Source organism: Plasmodium berghei, assembly GCF_900002375.2.
Source record: "Plasmodium berghei ANKA genome assembly, chromosome: 11".
In the NCBI taxonomy this organism is placed as follows: Eukaryota; Apicomplexa; class Aconoidasida; order Haemosporida; family Plasmodiidae; genus Plasmodium; species Plasmodium berghei.
The window spans coordinates 627,718-644,441 of record NC_036169.2 but is presented as its reverse complement, the minus strand read 5'-3'; the positions used below and the strand labels follow the sequence as shown (position 1 = coordinate 644,441).

The 16,724-nt window shown below is 21.3% G+C and overlaps 4 protein-coding genes across 4 annotated transcripts; 1 reads left to right on the top strand and 3 right to left on the bottom strand.

The window, feature by feature from the left end:
• Window positions 1-772: 772 nt before the first annotated feature.
• Window positions 773-1,174, top strand: PBANKA_1117000 (histone H2A, putative; the record flags this gene model as incomplete). The annotated part of the gene is made up of 1 exon (XM_034565705.1): window positions 773-1,174. One exon carries the CDS (start codon window positions 773-775, stop codon window positions 1,172-1,174), a length of 402 nt encoding a protein of 133 aa, XP_034422376.1.
• Window positions 1,175-3,490: 2,316 nt separating this feature from the next.
• Window positions 3,491-4,154, bottom strand: PBANKA_1116900 (conserved Plasmodium protein, unknown function; the record flags this gene model as incomplete). Its single annotated transcript, XM_034565704.1, has 3 exons — window positions 3,491-3,619; window positions 3,730-3,909; window positions 4,044-4,154. The coding sequence occupies 3 exons, from the start codon at window positions 4,152-4,154 to the stop codon at window positions 3,491-3,493; spliced, it is 420 nt and encodes a 139-aa protein (XP_034422375.1).
• Window positions 4,155-5,713: 1,559 nt separating this feature from the next.
• Window positions 5,714-7,492, bottom strand: PBANKA_1116800 (conserved protein, unknown function; the record flags this gene model as incomplete). The annotated part of the gene is made up of 4 exons (XM_034565703.1): window positions 5,714-5,790; window positions 5,934-6,695; window positions 6,860-7,262; window positions 7,388-7,492. 4 exons carry the CDS (start codon window positions 7,490-7,492, stop codon window positions 5,714-5,716), a joined length of 1,347 nt encoding a protein of 448 aa, XP_034422374.1.
• A 2,960-nt stretch (window positions 7,493-10,452) lies between these two features.
• On the bottom strand, window positions 10,453-14,894 carry PBANKA_1116700 (AP-2 complex subunit alpha, putative; the record flags this gene model as incomplete). Its single annotated transcript, XM_034565702.1, has 6 exons — window positions 10,453-10,540; window positions 10,654-10,754; window positions 10,956-11,156; window positions 11,311-11,479; window positions 11,568-12,086; window positions 12,226-14,894. 6 exons carry the CDS (start codon window positions 14,892-14,894, stop codon window positions 10,453-10,455), a joined length of 3,747 nt encoding a protein of 1,248 aa, XP_034422373.1.
• Window positions 14,895-16,724: the final 1,830 nt, after the last annotated feature.

The following is a 16,724-nucleotide window of genomic DNA, read 5'->3' as shown; positions in this document are numbered from 1 at the left end:
ATATAATGCAAATAAAAAAAAAACAATTATGCACGCACTGTTCATACGTTTTTATGATTTTATATATATTACTACACGCATTTATAACATTTCAAATTAACACACAATTTGTATTATGTACATGTAAGTATGCAAAAAAGGATATTCAGTTTTGCATTACATCAAATTTGAGTCATTAAATGATGTAGCGAAAAAAAAATACAAAAAAAAACATACAAAAAAAAAAAATAATAATCGCTTTTATGGGACAAAATTGCGTTATTTTGGTAAAAAATGAAATAAATACAAACCCGTAATACATATATATATATTTTTTTTTGCTCATATAAACTGGATTTTGTTGCACATATATAACGATACGTGTATTTTTTGAAGACAAATTAACATTCTGAATATTTTTTATTGCCTTTTTTTTTTTTTTAGTGTTTTTTTTTCGGATTATTGCCTTTTTTTTTTTTTAATTATAATAGCGCGATTATTTTTTTTTAGCACATTTTACATTTTTTTTTTTAATTTGAAATGATTTTTATATGCATATGCATTAACACATATTAAAATAATATATTTTTTTTTTTAAATAATAAATATTAAAAAAAAAGAGAACTGAGAAGTATACATATATATATATATACATATAAATAATACGAATAAAGAATTCATACATTTAAACATATTTTTTTTAAAGGGAAACAAATATATTTTATTTGTGAAAATTATTTTTCAGATTTTTTAATTTTAATAAAAAAGTTTTATTTATTATTATTTTGAAAAAATGTCAGCAAAAGGAAAAACCGGTCGCAAAAAAGCTGTTAAGGGAACTTCAAATTCCGCAAAGGCAGGACTTCAATTCCCAGTTGGAAGAATTGGAAGATATCTTAAAAAAGGAAAATATGCAAAAAGAGTAGGAGCAGGTGCACCTGTATATTTAGCAGCCGTTTTGGAATACTTATGTGCTGAAATTTTAGAATTAGCTGGAAATGCAGCAAGGGATAATAAAAAATCAAGAATAACACCAAGGCACATACAATTGGCTGTAAGAAATGACGAAGAATTGAATAAATTCTTAGCAGGTGTTACATTCGCCTCTGGAGGAGTTTTACCAAACATCCATAATGTATTGTTACCAAAAAAATCCCAATTAAAATCAGGTGCCACAGCTAACCAAGATTATTAAATAATCTTAAGGAGAAATGCCATCTTTTAATAAAGACTTCAAGAAAAGTAGATGATGTAGTACATTATATATATACATGTATGCTTACACATCTTGTGTGTGCATACATAAATGTTATTTATCTAAATAGCACATAATGCATATATTACATTTTACATATGAATGTGTGTGTATATACATACTTACACACTCAAATGTATAAAATGTATATTCCATTATAAAAAAGTATATATATATATTTGTACATATAGGAGTATGAAATGCAAATGTAAAAAAGAAAAATAAGAAAAAATATGTTTTTTTCTTTTATTCGTTTCCTTCATTATATTCGCTTTATTCGTTATTTTTTATGTTCTATTTTAATATTATTTTTTTCGTAAAAATGGAAGAAAAATGTTTTAATTGAATGTAGAAAATGCATATATTTCTTTTTTTTTTATAACTTAAACACTATAAATACAAGGTTTCACTAGAAGCCATTAAAAAAACAAACAAATTGCTTTCTAATAAATTTATTTTTTTTTAAGTATTTATGGCGAAACAAGTTTGAATTGTTGTGAATTTCGTTTTATAAAGTTTTTAGGGTTATCTTAAGGAAAGTGTATAAAGATTTAGTCGTTTTATTTTTATTCATATTTTAGTTCATTTCTTTTGCAAATGACATGGATGAATGTTATAATTAGTATCTGGTGTTTGCTATATTTGGTTAAATAATAAATTGCAAAAGGGTGAATAGAAGAATACCATCATTTACAACCTTCTTCGCTACTTGTGTTTGGATGGCTTATTGTGTTTCGTCAATTTGTCATTTTCCCATTTTAAGAACATTGGTACTATATCATTCTATGAATGCGTGTGTAATGAATTAATATGGTATTTTTTGTTTATCAATAAGTTCACTATAATATATACCCAATGTATATGCAAAGTATATTTTAAGAAATTAAAAATTTGGAAAACAAATAAAGCGAGATATATACATTCAATAGTATATAAATTCCCATTTCATTTGCCAAGCAAAGATAATGTTAAGGGCAGGAAAAAACGAAAACAAATTATTTTTTATGTGACTTTAAATTAAAAAAAAATTACAAGTTTTTTAATGATATTGAAATTTTTAACCATGATATTGCTAAATAAAAATATATACGTTAGCAGAGAATATATTTACACAAGTATTTATATGATACATGTTTTTACTAATAACCAAAGGGACTGATCTGTACCCATACACTTGAGCATGATTCATGTTATATATATATATATATATATATATATATATATGACGCTGTATATACATAATATATCACTACAGTATAATAATGTATTTAAAAAGTTACGAATGTTATTCCTCTGTTCATATGATGTACATCCTAAGTATTTGTGCCTCATTCTATTCTTAGAATATGTATATATAAATAAAAAAAATTACTAAAATATTATGAAAAAACAAAAATTTATTACGCATAAGATAAATATCCCAGAGAATTTGATTGAATTTTTTTATACAACAGTATTTGAATTGGGACAAAAATTGTAAATGTGGGTATACAACACATGTACGCACGTATTCATATAAATATGTTATTTTATTCTTTAAAGATGCTAACAATTTGATGATAAGGTTAATAAACATATTTAAAAAACGGAATATACAAAAAATTTTCTTGTTTGTTATTTTTGAACTTTTTAAAAACAACAGAACCTTGAGCCCTGAGGTATATCATAATGTTTTCTTAATACACACATTTACATAATGTCTTAGCAAAAAACGGATAAAAAAAGGTTATAAAGATCCTATAGTATAAACACAAAAAATGACAGTAATATGGGTTTTTCTTATATGCTATAAGATATGCCATTAATTTTATGCATATTGCATGAATGCTAAAATGGAATTAATTAACATTGCCGTTCATGTAATTTACATTTAATTCATTATATAAAAATACACGGAAAATATTTTTTTATAATTGTGTTAAAATTAATATTAAAAAAAATAATACAAAAAAATAAACAAAAATTAGACAATAGTATATTATTATGTGTTTAACAAATAAAATTTTAATTTTTACACAGCAAAAAAAAAAAAGAAAAAGAATAGGGGAAGAAAAAATTAAAAGCTTGTACACTCTTAAAAAAAGTAGTAAATGGAAATAGGGTAATAAATAATACCACTATTTATAAAATCGGTAATAATAAAATCGAAAATGATGGATATATCCAAAATACTATTTTTTGGACCCTCTGTTTGCTGATAACATATGCATTCTCTATATATACAACTAGGTTTTCCCATATGTTTCTTTTTCCATTTTATGAAAAAAAATTGATATTTGTCGTAATCATATCATTAATTCCTTTCCAAAGTGTGCCCCTTTTTTCAACTGCTCTTGTAAAAAGTTTTGTTTTATTTTCATATAATAAAGGAGTTTCAAGTGCTACCTGAAAAAAATATGCATATAAAAAATACGTATGTAAAAAAAAACGCACACACACACATGCATAATTCGAAATGCCAGTAGCTAGCCATTTGAAATGCTCTTGAATATAACCTCAGCAAAATATGGATTACAAAATACAACAACAAAATTATTTTCTTGCATTAGTGATGGTATCTTCTCAATTTTTATAATTGGGCCTATCCATTGCATAAAATTTCTGCATTCATTAATTGTGATTGTTTGAGGAAAATTACAAACAATTATTGTTGAGTTTTCATCGAAATCTTTTGGCTGTAAAAAAAAATATAAATTTGTATATTTTACATGAATGTTCATGCATATATTGGGGGGAGGGAGAATAAGGAGGTATATACATAGCTATCTGCGCATAAAATAAAAACACACTTATTGTAGTTTTATATTACCGCATAAATGTTAGGAAGTTTTCTTTCCGATAAGGAAGACACATTTTTTGATTGGGTTACTTTCCTTTTTTGTAATTCGATTGTTCGTGTTTTTCTATAAGACGAGTCCATATTTGAAAAAAATCAAAAGAAAATTCGTAAAAAACAAAAAGGCAAAAAACATTAAAGGAGGAAAAGGAATGAAATCCTTTATATGTAAATATTCATAAACTTAATTTTTCTCGTTTTCTTCCTATCGATCATGTTCTTTTCTTTCCTCTGTGTATGTAAAATTTTTCTTTGACATAATACGATTCGCATAAATTGAACTGAGTTGTTTCCCTTTTTATACATTTACACTTTATTGCATAAATAAATGATATATTTTGCAAAAAATAAGATTGTAAAATAAAAAGAGAAAATAATTAAAATAAAAATAAAAAATGAATAAATTAAATAAAAAAATTGTAGTACTAAAAATTTTGTAAATTTTTACGATTTTATAATTTTGTTTTTTTTACATTGACCAAGCATATATATATGGATATATAAATAAACAACACTTTCTTCACAAAATTCGTTTTATTTCTCTCCATAAATTTATTGCTAATTATGCTTATATATTATTATATTTTTTTTTAAGTTTATTACATAAACAATGGAAAAATTCCATTGTTCAACATAAGTTTATAAAAATTATATTAAAAAAAAAGAGTATCACAATTTTGCTTTATATAAAGGATTTGTAATTTATCAACTATAAAAAGAGAGGGGGTCATTAAAATATATATATGCATATACTTGAATAAACATGTTAATAAAAAATTTATGTTAAAATAGCCATGCAAATGATTCATTTTAAAAACACAAACAATGTATTTAAAAATTTGCTAAAAGCTGAGTTTGCACACACATGATTGTTTAATTATGTAATTTAACTAAATTACGCTTTACAGTTAACCTAAAAAAATGTTTATGAACGACGTTTGTTCGCTTTTGTTAAAATTTTTATTTTGGACAAATTATTTTAATAATATTTTTCAATTATTTTGTCTAAGCATACAAAAAAGGCAACACATTGTAATAGTTAGCAGCCCGCGTCTTTTACGTCATCTGTCTATATAGTTATATATATATGGCATATCAAGTATACTGTATTGGAAAGTGTACATATTTAATATTGTACGAAATAGCAAAATAGTACATTTTTAAATATCGCGAGGAGATAAGATACGTGATAAATATAAAAATTAATGATTTAATTATTATAGTTTTAATTTATTGTTAACTAATTTTATTATTTATATACTTGTTTATTATTTTAATTTTATTTATAAATATACAACGTTGTACATTTAAATAACTCAATAATGAAAATGTAAGATTAAACAATCATGAATAAGTTTTTTTTTCTTTTTTTTGTATCTTTCTCTTTTATTCATTTTCAACACGATATTTATAACAGCATTAAGCACTTAATGAACAAAACAGATATTTCAAAAATAAAAAGATATGCATGCATATATATATACATTATGTATATCTTAAAAAAAACAAAAAAAAAGAAAAAAAAATAAGAAAAAGAAAAATATAATATAAATTTGTAACCTATACACACACATATGAATATATATACATATATATATTTTTTTTTTCGTCTAATTAATTACAAGGCTTTCTCATATTTACGTTTATGCCTTGGTTTTATTTGTTTTCTGTCCTTTAGTATATTCAGATGGTTTGAATACAGCAAGTTTATCATCAATTTCTGCAAAAAAAAAAAAAAAAAATGAAAGATATTAATAAGTTGAACTAAAAAAATAGTACATAATTTTATGCATAATATTTATCACAATAAAATCAATATATTTATATGAACATTATCACAATATATAGAATGTCTATACATACCCTTAATTTTGGTGGTCAAATTTGTTCTTCGATTTTCTACATTTTTAATGCTGTCATCACGTTTCTTTTCATACATATCTTTTTTTTCATATAATTTTGAAATACATGAATCAATTTCATCAAAACTAACTGGTGGTGTTATTCCAGCAGTTACAAAGTAGCAAAGTATGTTCATATCAAGTTTAAATATTTTATGTTTGTCTTTTTTATTTTTTCCTTTTTTATTTTCATTTTTTGCTTTATTATTTTCTTCCTCCATATCATTTTCATTTGTTTTTTCGACTTCTCCATTAACTTTTTTATTTGATAAATTTTGTTGTTTTTTTGTTTCTTCCATTTTTGCTTCATCTTGAAGTTTTTTTAAATATGCTAACATATTTTCAATTAATGCTAATTCTTCTCTATATGGTAATGCATCAATATCCTCTAATTCTTTTTCTAAATTTTGTTTTTCAAATTCTAGATTTTTTCTTTCTCTTTCTTCTTTTAATTTTTGTTGTTTAGCTTGTAATAAATTTATTTTGTAACTTCTATATTGCTGTTTTTTTTCTTCCATTTCGACTGTTATACTTCTTCTTTCCATAAAATAGTGATTCATTTTTTTAGAATAGTTATCTCTTAAATTGTTAAGTTCATTTAATTTATTATTTCTTTCTTGATAGCTATTTTGTAGTTCTTTTAATTTATTTCGTTCGTTTTTTTTTTCGTTTCTTAGTTTGTTTATTTTTTCCCTTATTTCGTCCATTTTGCTTTTTAGTGGTACTGTGAAATAAAAAAATTAAAATTAAAATTTGATAAATTAGCATAAATAGTTGTACATATATTTATAGAGGAGTATAATCAAAGAAAATCCAGTATAATAAAAAATATGATTAAATATATATCTGTACATATGGTATATTAGTTTATTTATTAATTTCACTTACCAATAGCTTCATCATCATATTTATTTGCTTCATTTTCAATTTTACTGTATGAGGAAAAAAGTGGTATGTTCTTATTTAATGCTTGTATTTGGTTTATTAATAATTTTTCCTCTTTGATTGAAATAGTTGATGTCATTAATTTATTTTCAATCTCTCTAATTTTTTTTTCTATATCTTCTTCATTTTCGAATCCTATTTGTTTTTTTATGTTTTGGGCATTTACTCTCAATTCCTTTTTATGTTTCTGCTTTTGTTCGATGTCATCAAGAATGCCTCTTCTTTCGTTTTCTAATTTGTCTATCTCATTTTGAAATGAATCAATTTTTGTCACAATATCTTTTTTTTTTTTGTTGTATTCTTCTTTTCCTTTATTTGCTATTTTGATTTCCTTTTGCAAATTGTCCTAATAAAGAGCAAAAAACAAGGCAATATATATAAACCGGTATAAAATAAATTCACATATGTATCTTTGAATATTTAGAATCATGCATAAATAAGTAAATATTTATTTTCTTGTATATTTCTTACAATTTTCTTTTTAATCTGATCAATTGCCTCAGATATACTTCCTAATTTTTCATTATAAGCATCAAAATTTGGCTTTTCGATTTTTGAGTTTTCAGCTTCTGTCATGTTTATTTTTAAAAATTATAATTTTTTATAATAAATAAATATAATTACAAAGGACCTTTTAATAATTAATAAAAAAAAAATGTGGTGTATAAAATTGTCTGTACAAATAAGTATGTAAATTGGAGTATATGCATGCTATATGCGCATAATCACATATATCTCTCTCTCTATATATATATGTATATATATATGTATGTATATATATACATGCACAATATTCATGCTACAATACTGCAGAACAATATTGCATCATGTTCTATCTACCATGGCAACATATATTACAACATTACTCATGAATTAAAAAATAAATTTTTATGCACAAAATAAAATACTAGCTATGTAAATGGAAAAAAAAAAAAATAATAATAAATACATACATACATACAGCTATTTATATAAGGGAAAAAAGTAGCTAGCTTATAAATCGTTATATTTTATGCACGTTCATATTTTTTTAAAGAATATATTACATTAACATGCAATATTGTTCTATATTAATATACATAATATTATGAATACACGCATTTATACGATATTATATGAATAAAAATGTGCATATGCATTATATATATGTATAATAATAAGTATAAAAATATTACGTATTTTATTTTATTAATGAAATAAAAAAAAAATATATATATATCACAGTTCACAAATGTAGGAATAATATAGTATAAAGCATTATACTAAAATACTAAATTTTTATTTATTTATATATTAAAATGTTATATTTTTTTCTAACCTTTTTATTAAATATATAAGGATACACAATATGCATTATTTATGAAGTTTTTTTTGTGTTTCATTTGAGATAGGAAATTTATATATAAAAATTTCATGGGAAATTAAAAGATATTTTTATGCTTATTTATATTTAGGTATAGTTATATATATTATATCTTATTAATGAAAAAAAGAAAGCTACTACCTATATATAAATGGTTAATTGAAAAATGTAATAAATTTGTTCTTCATAATTCGATTTTTTTTATTTATAATATATATAATATAGTGAAATAAGCTAATAAAAATAATTTATATGGAAAAAAATGGTGTCGAAAAATACCTTAAATTTTAAAATATGTATAAAAAAATTATAATAAAAATGGTATAAATTTGCAATAAAAACTAATTATATAAGAAAACTAAATATTAAGATATGAAATTGTTAAAATAGGTAGCATTCAAATCGGTATGAAAATATAATAAGATTGTGCATAAAACGTATATAATTATATATTATATATATACATACATACATCATACATGCTACTTATTCATTATCATAGATATAATACTTACAAATGGATTTATGTATATATGAGTGTAAATAAATTGATATGAATTTATTATGCCTTGTTAGTAATCCATACATAGATATTTATTTGTAATAGTAATAGTCAATTGGGGTTTTAATGATATATATATTATGTATAAATTCTGTATATACATATTTTATTATATAAATAATATATTTTTTATTACCTCAACTTATTTTCTATTCTTGTCCATAATATAATAAATAAGTGGAGCATTACGCATATTTTAAATCTATTATTATAAATATTATATGTATATATATATGATTTTTTATAGCGCTCGCTACTATATCATAATAAGTTTTTTATAGGTAATGCAAAACATTATTCCATTATATTATATAATAATACATTATGTGTTTCGGTGAACAAATTAAAATATAATAAAAAAAGCTTGGTATACCTTTTTTTATATTCCTTACAAATTATAACAGATATGTTTTTCCATTTTACATATATTCACAAATAAATTAAAAGGGATTTTGAGGGGGATTTCATATTTTTACCAATTGCATTTCAAATTTTACTTTATATATAATTATTAGCATACAATTAAAGTGTGATTAGTTAGTCCGTTTGTTTGTTAGGTATATAATAATAAATAAAAAAAAGCTGAGATAATTTTTGTTAATACGAGGTAAAATAGCAAACAACTTTTTAAATAATTTAAGTTATGTAAAAAATAAAAAAAAATGAAAAATACAAAAAAAACAGTTAAGACTTTTTTCTAACAATATATATATATATTTTTAAATAAAAGTATGAGTTATTCTATAGGCATAAATTTTCTATATTTTAAAAATAAATATCATTGTTTAAGCTTGATAATTTAATTTTATTTTTTAACAAGTATTTATGTATGGGCTTAAACCCACAAATATAATGCATAATTAATGTAACAAAACATATATTTTATTTATTTAAAAAAACGAGGTAAACATATTTTCACATTAAATAAAAAAATAATAATATATTATTGTTACAGAATTTAACTGTAATTTCCAATAATATAATAATTTATGTGTCTGATTTATTTTATTACTCTCTTTTTTTAATATCCTATATTTGGGAAAATATAAAACTTGAAATATGAAATTTGGTATGATAAAAAGAAGAGGTTAAAGTGGTTGTTTTTGTTTTTATTTTATATTCTAAATTAATAAGGTCATAAAAATATAAAAACAAAATAAAGATCAGTATATATAAATGGTCTGATCGATAGCTATTATAATTATTTAAAATGATAAAAAAAATATAAAAATATAAAAAAAATACAAAAAATTAGTTTAAAAAACGGCTTTAAAAGGAATATATGCCCTTGCTTCATCAATTATATTTTTTTAATCATATTGGAGTACATATATATGTGTAACGAGCTTGTTTAAATTTATTTTGTTTTTTTTATTATTGTTGAAAACCGAATGTGTCTTATATTCTTTTTATTTTTTAATATACCTCATAATATTTCTTAAATACAATTATCAAAGGTTTTGGAAAACAAATAAGTTACACAAAAAAATTAAAAATAAACAAAAATAGAAAAAAAAAATAATAAAATAAAAATATAAATAAAACAATCATTAAAATCGAAACATCAAATGCATAAAAATATATATATCGTCATATATATACATATTATTGTTATTTGTTTTTTATAAGATAAACTTCAAATATTTTATTCAAATAATTATTTAAGGGTTTTATACTTGATATAACTGATATTTGGCATCTAAAGAAATGAGAAAGAATGGAATATCAAATATATAAAAGTATAACTATATAAATAAATAGACAAAAGTACTTAACATATTTGATTAACTTTAAATTTTGAAAAAAACTTACCCTCTTGATTCGTATCGAATTTTAACTAAAATCAAAATTTTGTTATCTATGTTTGTTCCTGGAAAATGTATGAATCCTGATGCGCATATATGTGTTCCGATCTGTGTATAATTAAATTAAATACAGATATATATAAATGAAATAAACAAACATGCCAATACAGAACATTCCCTTCAATACTTATTCGCATGCGGATATACACTCGAATAAGTATACATGGATTGTCGTTGCGCTTGCGTTAAACGATTCATTTTTTCCTATATTTTTATTTTTTATTTTTATTTTTTATTGCCATGGCTTACCTTTAAAACGTACAAGTTAAAAGCACTAGTCAAATAGTTGACGAGAATTTTCTTCGAATGTTTTGGAAAGCCCATTACGATATCTTCACTATGAATTTGTGTAAATCCTTTCCAATATATTTTAAAAGATGCTTCATTAATTTTGCTTTCTTTGATAAATCGAGTAATTAGAATTGGCAATTTTGAAGAAAACATTATGTTCTATAGAAAAATTATAAAAAAAAAAATGTATAAATATGTGGACTTAAATTGTAAAGGGAAATAGATGAATGTGTGTAGGTACGAATGAATTTCAAATTATAAATAATTATCTTAATAAGATGCACATATAAACAAATGAGAATAATATCTTTACCGGGGATGTTGGAATCGTTACATTGAAAAATATAATAGGAATAACATAAAAAATATCAGAAATTGTAACATTTAATTTATATTCACATACTTCATCTGCATTAATTATTTCATTATTTATATTTTTTTGTTCTTTGATTTTTATTTGTTCAGGTTCTTCAATATTTATGCTGTAGATAAAAAAATAAAAATAAAAATAAAACAAATTTACAGTTATCTATATATTCGTATTTATTTTACATTTTTTATTTTACACACCTAACAATCTTGATCGGACCCTTAGAAATGTTCTTGATATAAAAATTAAGAATAGCTTTATTTTCCTGGTATTTTTGTTTGAGTAAAATTGAAATAACTGAATTTTTGTAGAATAAAGATTTGTTTAATAAACAACCATTTAACCACAGTTCGTTTATATTATTTGCTTTTTGTAATCCTAACATTTTAAATAAATTTCCATTATTTTCTGAATCTTTATCACTTGTTTTTGATTTGCTACTTAAGTCATTATATAATTTTTTTGAACCTCCAGAAGAAGAGGCAGAGGCAGAGGCAGAAGCAGAAGCAGAAGCAGAAGAAGCAGAAGAAGATATATTTTGAGATTTTCTTTTACTATAACCTTCATCTAATAAATTAGAATCAATTTTATCTCTAGAATATTTGCTTACTTTATATTCTTCTTCATCAAACTTGTTATATTTGTTGGATTTATTTTTATCATTAATTTTTTCACTTATTAATTGGGTATCATTTTCAAGTAAGTATATGTTGGTGTGTCTATAGGAAGCCAAACAGGAAGAAGCGATAAAAAAAAAAAAAAAAAAAGTATAAATATAAAAAAAAAAAGCACAAGTACACATGACTAGCGACATAAATAAATGAACCTATTCAAAAGAAGCAAAAATGAAGATCTTACTTGTTATTTTCAAGAAGGCGTTTAATGAGAAAATTTTTGTGCATTTTCCTGATATTGTATAAAGGCATAGTTTTAAGAACAGAATTGATTAAATTAAAATTATTAATGTTACATAAATTCATAAATTCACATGCTCTTGTTTGTAATTCTAAATTTGGATGGTCAATGATATCAGATAAAATTTTTTTAACATTAGAAATTAATTTATGATCATAAAATAACATTTTCATAAAGGCAAGTAAAATAACTGATTTCGTATTTGTTTTAGTATACTTAAAATATTTTTCTAAAATCTTGAATTGATTTTTCATGGGTATTTTATTTTTTATTAAATATCCAAACGATCCAATGATATAAGAACATAACTCTATAAGTAATTCTATTTTACATATATTTTTAGATAAATATTTATAACATTTCATAGCAGCATACATTTGAATTTTTTTTTCTTCATCATTATTATTATTAATTATATCAGTGTTTCGACTTGTATTTCCATTATTATTCGTATTTTTTTTTAAATTATCATTGCTACTATTGATTGTACTACTATCTGATTTGGTATTTTTAGATAATAAAGAAGTATTTATTGTTTTTTTATTTTGTGTAAATCCTGTTAATATTTGAACTAATCTATAACACACATCTTTAAAAATATATTTGTGTGTAATTTCAATAATTTTAAATATAATATCAATATACCAAGCCATATTTGATGAAAACTGTTCTGCCAAAATGCATATTTTTATAATTATTTCATTTTGTATATATGGATCAACATACGGTAAATGCTGTAAAAATATATTTATTAAATATTTCCAATTTGAAGTGTTACAAATATTGAATAAAATATTAAATGTTTGTAATTTTATTGTTATATCATCACTATGTAATAATCTTATTAAATGTGAAATATGTCTCTCTAACTTATTATAAATTTGTGGAGTTATTTTAAATTGGGACAAACAATCAAGTATTATATAATTTATATTTGATTTTTTAGTATTAAGCGAAGATATAATTAAAGTTATTAAAATGTCTTTATTTTTTTCATCTATTTTTTCATCTAAAAAATTATATATAGAGCAACATTCATATATTATTGCATAATCGATATATACAATACTTTTATCTATTTTATGTAATTTATTTTTTCCTTTTTTTTTATTTATTATATTATTTGAAAATTGATTTTTGTTTGGTAAAATGCTAATATAATTTTGATGATTTTCTATATGATCTATATTTGAAATATTCCAAAAAGATGGATAATTTTTAAATTTTTTATGTGTTTTACTTAATATTTTATATAGAATATCATTTATATTATTTATGATAATTTGTGATAAATTATGCATATCATATAATCGAATCATTTGCAAACATTTAATTAATAAAAATGGATATCGAAATTGGCAATAATAAAAACCTTCATCAATTTTTAAATTTTCATCTAATATTAAGTATATTATATTTATTATATAATTAATATATTTATTTACATATTTGTTTATTTCAAAAAAATTTATTTCTTTAATATTCATTGTGCAATCAGATTCAATTTCTCCAAATTTTTCGGCTCGTTTTAAATCTGTATATGTAATATTTTCTTCGATTATCAAATTTAATGTTCCTTTTTTTTTTTTTAATTCATTTTTTATATTTATTGAAAATCGTTTATAACAAGAGGAATTAATTTGAGAATTATTTCGATTCACATAGTCACTGTCTATACTGTTATTGTCTGAGCTTTTATTTATTTCTTTATCACTATTTTCATCACTATTTTCATCACTATTATCATCACTATTATCATCACTATTATCATCACTATTATCATTTAAATTATTTTTTTCGTTGACATTTAATAGACTACTACAACTACTTCCATCTTTATATATTTCTCTTTTTATTCCTATTGTATTAATAATATGATTTTGATTATGAGTTGTATTTTTTTTTTTTTTTTTTTCATCTTTTTTTTTTGTATATAAAAATAAGGCTTCATATTTTTGAAAAATCAATATTATAATATATATTAAATTTAAATACGAATAAGCATTGAACATATTTATTTCGGATATATTTTGATCAAGAAATTTAAAAATTTCCAAATCATTTTTATTTTTAAATAATAAGTCATGCCTTTTTTTATATATATTGGCTAAACATAAAAAAGCTTTTTTTCTAATATTAGGTTTATATATATAATTTGATGTAACAATGTGTAATATATCATCATATAAATTTTCTACTAATAATTCATTTATTTTATGGCTTGTAAAATGTAAAGCTAAAAAGTTAATTTTTTCATCATAATTTTTTATATCTAATTTAATAGTACTTACCATCATATTTAAAATTTCATTATTATCATGAACTAATAAAGACAATGCTGTATATCCACAATATTTATCACTAAAATCTGGACTACAAATTAATTTTATTATATTTAAATATGGTAATGATATACCATACCCTAATATATGACAATATATCAATTTCCATATGTATTTTTTCCTTTTATAATTTGTTAAATTTTTTTCATTAAATTGTTTTTTTATTTTTATTATTTCTTCAAGTACTTTTTTTTCTTCATCTTCTTTACTTTTACAATTTCGTATTTCATCAATAAAACAATACAATCCTTTGATATTATGTTTAATCATTTTGGCTAGTCAGACTTTTTTTTTTTAATAAGAAAAAATGGTTAAATATATAAGTAGTACATTCTAAGAATATAAAAATTAATCGTTTAATTACAAGTATTTTCTAGTAATTTATAATTACAGTAGATACATTCAACTTAACTACATAAATAAGTATGCATATAACAAATCAAATAATACATAAAAATAGCTATCTATGTATTAATACAAATATATGAACACATGGCTTTATGTGGAAATAATATACAGATATTCCATATATATAAAAAAAATGGAAATACAAGAAAAATATAAATAAAAACCACGAATAATGATATATTAAAAAATAATTTCGTCGTTTCTTTGTCTCATCGGAATATATATAAAGCGGGGTTGGTTATGTACGGAAAACAAAATATGGAAAACAAATTAATAGTATTTTTGAAATATATTTTGTACATAATATACCAAAATATTATATGTTGTATAAATGGAAAACAAGGATTTATATTTTCCCATTTATTTATTGTTTTATCAAATAAATTTATAATTTTAAAGTGCTCTTAAAATCATGTATTTAATATAATAGATGATAATTAAATATTATTTTTTATTAACTATTTATTATAAATAAATATATATATATTCACAATTTTAAGGAGAAATAGTAACAATTTTTTATACAATAAAAATTACAATATTTTTATATACATTTTTATATGCTATTATTTATGGTAAACTGATTAGAATATTTATTTTTTTGAAACAAAAATGTGATAACACTAACTATATATATTTTTTTTCCGAAATAAAAAAAAAACGGATATTAATTGGTCTATTTATTATATGTATCATAATATTTAAAAATATTTATGTTTATTCGAAATGAAAATTGAATACAACATAATAAATAACGGCCTAAATTTTTTTTGATAAAATTATATAATAAGAAACAATAAATCAGTAAACTACAGAATATTATTTTCATTTTTTTTCCACTTCAAAAATAGTTATTTTAAATATAAACTTAAATGATTATCTATCTATTACAAATAAATCAAATATGTTCCAATACTATATTTTATAAAAATTAAATATTATCTTTGTATAATAAGGTTATGAAATATTATTTTACTCAAAATAAAAAAAAAATGCAAACTCTATTATTATATATGTATTTTACATAATAACTGTTAACATCATTTTCATGGAATGTAAATTAGATAAGATCCGTGTTAAAATTGGGTTGTATATCCAAGATAAAACATTAGGAATGGGAAAAGAAAAAGACAAAAATAAATAAAAAAAATTATAATTAAAAATACTATAAACCACAAAGCGATAAAGCGTTTTATACTGTATCAATGTTGTGCTTCCACCATTTCCTTGCATCAATGAACTATTATATAAACATTTTTATAGTTTCCACAAAATATTTTAAAATAAAATAATTAATTCGGCTAAGTTCTTTTTCTTTCTTTCCTTTGTGAATAATCCTAGTTGTTCTAACTTACGAATCGCAAAATGGTAACGAAGCAAAGTGTATACAGCACATATATGTATTCTAAAAACGTGTTTATATCCTTAAGAGCAAAAGCTTTTATTTCGTTAACAGTTTGCATTATTTTGTTAATAATTTGCAGTGTTTGCATTATTTGCGTTATTTCAGTATTTGTATCATTTGCATTAATAATAAATACAAAATAAAATGTTAGCAAAATATGCCATAGAAGTACATACATTTGTGCAAAAATATAATCTTATTATTTATAATTACACGCATCATATATATAATACAAAATTATATAGAAATTTGGATATGATATAATGTAATTTTACTTTGTTCCAAAT